This window comes from Magnolia sinica, chromosome 8 (assembly GCF_029962835.1).
Source record: "Magnolia sinica isolate HGM2019 chromosome 8, MsV1, whole genome shotgun sequence".
NCBI lineage: Eukaryota > Viridiplantae > Streptophyta > Magnoliopsida > Magnoliales > Magnoliaceae > Magnolia > Magnolia sinica.
The window spans coordinates 29,203,785-29,211,351 of NC_080580.1; the positions used below are offsets into that span (position 1 = coordinate 29,203,785).

Sequence of the window (7,567 nt, forward strand, 5' to 3'; positions counted from 1 at the left end):
CCCATTGACCATTCCACCTGTGGCGTACAAAGAGGCAACAACGATCCACACTCAACTTTAAAATGTCCCAAGATTAGTGCTTGGGATCTTCTGGTCTAGTGGGCCCCACAGAACTGACGGCCCACGTTTACAGCATGAACCCGAGTACACAGTCTTCACATTGGTTGACATTAAATTTTTATTTTTAATTAAAAAATTAAAAATGAGTAACTCAGGAATGATAATCATGTCAGCATTATCCAGACAGCTCAAACCATGGACCCCACATGGTGGGAATGATCACATGCGTTAGGATGTATGGTAATCAATATACTCTCTAGTTGTGTTGGACCAACTGATGATATGCACGTGGAACCCAAACCGTGCATTGATGTCTATCCTCATTTTGACCGTACATCTCAATAATCACTCCTATCCACAGCTTAGGTGGGCCATATCACAGCCTGAGGTTATGGTAATTACCATACATTGAGTCATGGTCCAAAAATCATTTTCATGTTGAGAGCTGGACTGTTGTGATAGCTCAACGCCATTTTGAAAATGGTAGTGATTTATCCTTGTAACGTGGGGCACTGATGATATATCGGCCTGCTTTTTAGAGATCATATCCGTTCACTAAGGATTGCCTGACGAGTGACTCTGATCTTACACACATGTGCCTTGATTCCACGTGTGAGGCCAGTCGAGGGAATACACTGGCATTTCTCAATTAATTAGCTGACCATAACAACCATAGAAATGATAAAACAATGGCCCATAACCTTACCTCATTTTCTCTTCTCTGCTTCGATCCATGCCCTCAATCCATTCTCTCTCTCTCTCTCTCTCTCTCTCTCTCTCTCTCTCTCTCTCTGCTTCGATCCACGCCCTCGATCCATTCTCTCTCTCTCTCTCTCTCTCTCTCTCTGTCTCTCTCTCTCTCTCGATTGTAAGAGGGAGAGCTGCTAGAAGACCTCCTTATCATTCAGATCCAGATCCAAATCAGTTCAAGGTAAGCTCGATTCTTTTCATTTCGCTGCTTCTGCTCCTTTTCTCTCGATCTCAGATTTCCCGAAAAAGAACTAAAACCCTGGTCTCTGCCCCTTTTCTCTCGATCTCTCCTTCCATTTTTCTGATGATTTCCGATCTTTAAACGAGAGATTCATAAACGGAAAGCTCGTAGATGCGAAAATACGTGTCTTCTGAACTTAGAATCTTCAAACGGTTGAAATAGAAGCAGATTCAGCTGCAGAAGCTCTTAGTTGTGAAGATCTGTGATTTCCGCGGCCTAGATCTTTGATCGATGATATAGAAGCTGTGTTCACCTTATCGGAAGGGATATTAATCGATCTGTGCTTCTTCTTTTTTTTCTTTTTCCCCTGATCGAGACATGTCGATTTTAGAAGATCTGCGATTTTCTGAGTTTCTAATCGTCGATTTTTTAAGTGGGAGAGATCTCCTGTTTTTTGCTGTGTTCTTTCAGATCTAGGGATTTTACTTGAAAGAAAGCTTTTGCGCGCATCAGCGGCTCAGATCTCCTCTTTCGAGGTCTAGATCTTTGATCTGATGCGATTGGAGTGATTGCAACTTCTGCCTTGAGCAATTTACATTCTCGTCTTGCATTTGGAGGTAACGTTGGAGGAACCAAAGTTTTGGACTAGGGAGAAGGCCCAAGACGAGTTGAAGGTAACCGAATTTGAAGGAATTGTTTGCTTCTGAGTCCTTGTTATCTGCAATAATCTAGAAATATTTAAATTTCTGTGTTATTTTATTTTGCATGTTTACAATAAATGGTTGAGTTGTACTAGTTTTTTGTGAATGGGTTTTCTTTTGGTATTTCCTCCTATGATTGTGCCTTTTCATTTCACAAAATGCTGCATCTAGCATTAAATCATGATAAGTGAATGCAGCTCATCCGACTTCTTCATCATCTCATGATTAGAGAAAATTGATATTAGTTGTCATGTAATCCAGAAACCTTTAAAACGTAATGATGGCTACTTAACTTATTTGCTAGTTAACATGAGAGTATACACTAGAAGATATTTCTAAATTGTTTGTTGTCCTACTATCAACTGCAACTTACCAAGATAAACAACAACAACAACAACAACAACAATATTATTATTATTATTAAGGTATAAAGAAATCACCACTCTGGCTGCTAGCAGCACCCTTCCCTTTCTACTTTTGGTTACACACTAGTGCCATTTTGTACTACAGAATTCTTTAAAATTACAGATTTTGTGAAATGATTCTATTGAATTGCAATGTTTCTATTCATTACAAACCCTTGTGAACGGTTTAAATTACAGAATTCTTTATGCTCCTCTTAGTAGTGCTTCTAACCCTGTTTTAACAATGGCTTAGTATTTGATTTTTTACTGACAAATTTACTTAAATATACAGTTTGCAGGTTCAGACTAGAGCCATGTCTTTGCAAAGGTATATTTGCTCGAGGGAGGATATCTTAAACTATGCTACCAAGTTGCTAAAGGCAGAGCTCCCTCTTTCCGTGAGGCTTCTTGATATGTAGATTGTTTGCATGTTATGCATATTAATCATGGGATGTTACAAGGATTCATATGAAATAGAGTAGCAGTGCTTAGGTGTCCTGTTTTTATTGATTGAGAATCACAATCTCATTGGCCTAGAGTCTTTTGATGCTCTTAAGTGTTCTTATGAGTGAGTACTGCTTCTCTTAGCAATTCTATAGTTTTAAGGATTTCTTGAAACTTATAATGGAGGGATTAGTTACTGTCTATTATTAATGGGGTGATTTTGGATGTATGTTGTTCCATATTTATGTTTTCTTAGCTTACGATATGTGTGAGGTATTATCTGATGCTGACTGAACAAAGTGACCATATTGTTCGGCACAATAGCGATATAGGTGCACCTTTCTGTAATTTAGATTGCTCATCTGGTTGGCCATCGTGCAAGCTAATGTACAAAAATCTCCTTTTCCTTGCAATTCTAAACTTTTTTCCCATTGATGGGCTGCAAAGACAGTTTACCTATGGCTCACTTTCAATGGGGAAACAATTCCACTGATCATATAGGAAAGTTTTTCCAACTGGGGAGATTTTTTGGGGCACACCCCATTCACAATATGTTCCACAAGATGAAATGGCCTGAGTCATGGAAAGTTGGGCCCACCTGCACTGTTTCTTGCTGACAAAAGAAACTTCCATTTAACTCAGTCAAGCTTTCTATCATAATCATCATCATAACCTTTTTCCTAGCTATTTGTGGTCCCCTTTACAGTTCTTACTTCACCAATTGTTCCTAAGGCCCTGTCCTTGGGCCATATCATTGAGGTTCATATAGTCCCTCTTCTTATTTTATACTTATTGTCAGATATTTCTCATATTATTTAAGTGAAGTATATCATATCATTTCATGATTTAGATAATGCTGCTTGTTTATTTAGTGTCCAATTTGACAGAGTTGTTGTTTTGCCTTCTATTTTTTAAGGTCTGCAAAGTGGCTCCCATTCCAGGTGAGACCAAGGTGTGGCAGTACATAACATTAACGAAGCGTATCTTTTTTATCGACTGTCCTGGAGTTGTTTATCACAACAAGGACACTGAAACGGATATTGTACTTAAGGGTGTGGTATGTACTCGCTGCTTGCACTTTTCTGTAGAAGTTAATTCTTAGATCTCGTTTGGATGACAAACCAGAAATTAGTTCTGAAAATCGTGTTACGCAAAACTGCAGTTCATCAAAACTCATTTTATCAGAAGATACTGTTTGGAAGACAAGTGTCCGTTTCTTTGTTTTTTCTCATAATGTTTGTCGGATGTCAATGTCTGAAAAATCATTTTATCAAAAGTCAATGCACCATAATGCAGTTAGCAACTTCACTACGTAAATGCCTTGTGTCACCGAACTCTGATTGGAGGATAGGATCTTCCACTATGACAATCTAGATCATACAAATAACTTAACCGACTGTGTTTTGAGCATAAAACAGAATTTCACCAACCACATGAAAGTAGTCATTTGATTTTGCCTTGGAATTTGAACCATTCACTGTTAACCATCCATTTGATAACCATCAATCAGATGATTATCTTTGATTTATTAATGTGATTTTTGAAATGATAAATAGCCATGCATGAGTGCCACATTTGAGGAAGATGACTCACTAAACTACCATTTTCAAGATGTTTGTGAGCTCTGACATGTATGCAGACTCCTTTGATAGTTAACTACAATTTTAAGAAAATGGTGGTAACTCTTCCAACATACACATGTCTCGGTTATATGACAATCCAAGCTGTCCAATTGCTTGCCCAATTGTGTTTGGAGCATAAAGTTACACAAGTAACCACATATCTGGGCTGTCCTAATTGCTGGCCCAACTGATGTTTCAATTTGGCCCTTTGGAATTTGAGCCAATCGCTGTTTGACTTTTAACCATCAAATGGATGGTTAGGATTGGTTGATTAGTGGGAATTTCGTCATATGGTCCATTCACAATGTGCCCCAAAATTTTGACGGTTTTTTGGATAGCCTTACGTGAGTGCTACATGTAAAGAGGATGAATCACCACCTTTTTCAAAATGGGTGGGGGCTATCATGTTAATGCTGCTCTTAAAATGCAAGCGTGCTTGGTTGCCTGATTACAGTGAGAGAAAAACACTGATAGTGTGGCAGGGTGTGATAATAGATGCATGAGCATTAACAAATAGCATGACTCATATGTGGTTAACTTAAACTAAACCATCTAAATCGTGGGTGCTTGTTTAGATAACTTGTGAACTGAAAGCAATACCAATTTAAAGTTCATATCTTGCTGATTGGTGGAGAATTCCCGAGAAGTTTTTGGTCTCATAAAGAAGCTGAATATTGTCCCTGACACCAAGAAGAGAGCAAAAACAACATCACGTAGATGCTTTTCCTTTGGCTGTTTCTTTTCTTCCATCATGTTGAATGTACCTTACCATCAATCATTGTTTCTCATGGTTTGTTTTTCAAATGTTTGCAGCTTTCTTTGATACACTGGTCACTGGAGGAAACAGCAACAGCTCTTCGAAGGTGAATGAATCTGTAACTCGTGAATTTGCATATTCAAATTTCAAACTAAATACCCCTAAAAAAAAATAAATTCAAACTTCAAACTAAATACCCCTAAAAAAATTCATACTTCAAACTAAATGCTCAAGGAGATGCCTTTTCTCTTCTGAGAAATTGAAACTACAATATCAGAATTCAAAGGTGGCCTCTGTTTTATGGATTATAAAAAATTTCAGATAGACTGGTGTTTACATCCTTTCCTAATTTAGATAGAAGTATGTAATTGAAGTCAAGTTCATCTATAGAGTTCATTTTGTTGAGCAGGTTGATCATCATTCACTCCATTACCACTTTGTGGAGAAGTTGGTGATTGTAACTTCTTCTTTAGCCTCTGTTGGAACCCCAAACTAATGCCTGCTTTTGGCACTGTTGGTAGTTTTTTAAACTGCATATCCTTGCCCTGGCCCATTTCCACCTCTAACAGTACATGCGGCATAGGCCATCAGGTGCCCAAGAATCAACCCAACATAGTTTTGTGATCCCTTCGTTTTTTGTAGTTCACCATCATTGAATAGTTGGTCCTTTTTTTTTTCTTCAGGTCAAGTCATATTTATGTGTTTGACACACAAAACAATCCAAGAGCTGACTCTCTTTTGCATGCTGAGATCAATCCAAGGCCATGACAATGCCAAGAACAACCACCTAGTGACTTCTCTATTATTCAGTTCCGGTTGCTGGAGCGACTTCTTATCGTCCATGGGCACTGGTGCTATAAGAGGATTACCCAAATGGTAAGAACTACAGAATCCCTACCACTAGATGGGCCCCTTCATGTTAGGCCTAGATCCCAAATGCATCCTGACCACAGACACTTCCAGATGGAATGTGGGGTCCACCGTGTTGTAAATATACCATCTAGCCCTCTCATCTGGTGAGAGGCATAGGATGAAGGCGACCCATGAAATGCAGGCCATTCCAGAACTCAGGTGAACCACACCATGTGAATATATATGTTTTAGGCAAGATTCTCTATTGCTGCCTGTGGTATGTCTCACCTTTGTATTTGGATGATTCTTGGTGTGTATGGTTGGAAAACCATCTACTTCATTCAATGGAATAACATCCCAAGCTTGATTCTGCAAATCTTATCTTGTTATATACTGTTGATCATTGATTTTTTTATTTTTATTTTTAAATTATTATTTTTTCCCTTTAGGTTACTTTCACTTTATGTCGGGTCATCAAGAGAAATGATCTAGGACAGAGAACCATCTATCTTCAGGGTGAATCCAAATCCAAGAGGAGCATTTCTTTTTCCATGGATGACCTCACTCCAAGATTCTCAACAGATGTCTTAAGAACCTCTGAAGAAAGTGCATCTCAAGCAAGAACTATATTAAATGGAAGTAATGATTCAACACTGATCAGTTCAAGTTCTGAAGTTAGCAGTGGGATAGAGCTACAGCTAACCATGACAGAGATTGATCAAACAAGCCCGTTGTTCTCGAGCTATCTAGCTTCAGACACTCTGAAGGTATCACATGCATAGGACATAAGGGAATTTTTCAAATTTTGTTGTTTTAGCTTTCTACATCAAAGTGGAATTCTTGAATAACCCAAATAAATAAATAAATAAATAAAATAATTAGTGAATACTTAGGATTATTTTGCTTACTTTGGCCACAAATCAACAGGAAAAACCCTCACAGGGATTACCGAGCCCCACGCGGCCGTCATAAAATGACTTGTTTGTTTTGGGGAGCTCTGTCGAGTAAGATGGTCTTACTAGTGACTCATCAAGTCGATTTCCTTCCAGAATTTGACTTTATTTTGGTTAGTAAATCTGTCTCTTGCCTGTTTCTCTGTCTCGCTTCTTTCAAGTTGTTATCTTTTTACTTGCTCTTCAACCTTGATCAATTTATTGATTTGTGCGTACGTTATATTCCTGGTACTAAATGAACAAAATTAATGGTTTAACTTGGTAACCCAGATGATTCTGATGTTTTCTTTCCAAAACCATTTTGTCTTGGTTAGATTGGCTAATGTACCCAAGAATATCATGTGGTGATGTTTGTAATTAAAGAAAACAGTTTGAAGTAATTCAATGTTGTTGGCAGTTAATGTCCGATGGAGAGATCCTGCATGCTGCTTCTTTTCACGAGTCACTGGACACAAGTAGAGAATTTCAAGACCTGGTCAATGCACACAAAGGCACTGTTGGTTCTGAAAGGCTCGCTGAGGTTGTTTCTCCCTTGAGATGTGAAACTGCCAAAAGAGAGATTAAGAAAGCGTCTACTGTGAAACAACAGAAAACAGATAATGCACCAGCAGTAGATCAGCTAATTAAAGAAGAGGAGAGAGAAACTGGAGATACAGGTCTGAAGCCATACTTACAATATCTGAATCAGAGCAAAGGCTACTTGTATTTCTCCTTGGCAGGCCTATGCCATCTCATGTTTGTGTCTGGACAGATTACACAAAACTCTTGGATGGCTGCTAATAAATCACACAAACTCAGGAAGAAAATGCCGCTTCTCTTATATTTAAATAGAAGTCTCTAATG

The 7,567-nt window shown here is 38.3% G+C and overlaps 1 protein-coding gene across 20 annotated transcripts; it reads left to right on the plus strand.

Annotated features, from left to right (window-relative positions):
• The first annotated feature begins 810 nt into the window (after positions 1-810).
• LOC131253162 (ABC transporter C family member 10-like) lies at positions 811-7,567 on the plus strand. 20 transcript variants are annotated; one of them, XM_058254025.1, is made up of 7 exons: positions 812-991; positions 1,426-1,665; positions 2,402-2,494; positions 3,457-3,492; positions 5,730-5,795; positions 6,221-6,538; positions 7,122-7,567. In XM_058254025.1, exons 3-7 carry the CDS (start codon positions 2,411-2,413, stop codon positions 7,563-7,565), a joined length of 948 nt encoding a protein of 315 aa, XP_058110008.1. In that variant the 5' UTR covers positions 812-991; positions 1,426-1,665; positions 2,402-2,410; the 3' UTR covers positions 7,566-7,567. The 20 variants fall into 20 exon arrangements, 14 of the variants coding, with proteins under 14 accessions (XP_058110008.1, XP_058110007.1, XP_058110006.1 ...); XM_058254024.1 differs by having other exon boundaries at positions 815-991; positions 1,434-1,665; positions 2,396-2,494; XM_058254023.1 differs by having other exon boundaries at positions 815-991; positions 1,463-1,665; positions 2,396-2,494.

What these genes read in the sequence shown, in the direction of transcription:
- LOC131253162 (XM_058254025.1), top strand. Translation starts at nt 2,411, where the DNA reads ATGTCTTTGCAAAGGTATATTTGCTCGAGGGAGGATATCTTAAACTAT. An exon ending in ATAAGAGGATTACCCAAATG is followed by an intron (nt 5,796 to 6,220) that starts GTAAGAACTACA and finishes TTTTCCCTTTAG; the next exon opens with GTTACTTTCACTTTATGTCG. An exon ending in TAGCTTCAGACACTCTGAAG is followed by an intron (nt 6,539 to 7,121) that starts GTATCACATGCA and finishes TGTTGTTGGCAG; the next exon opens with TTAATGTCCGATGGAGAGAT.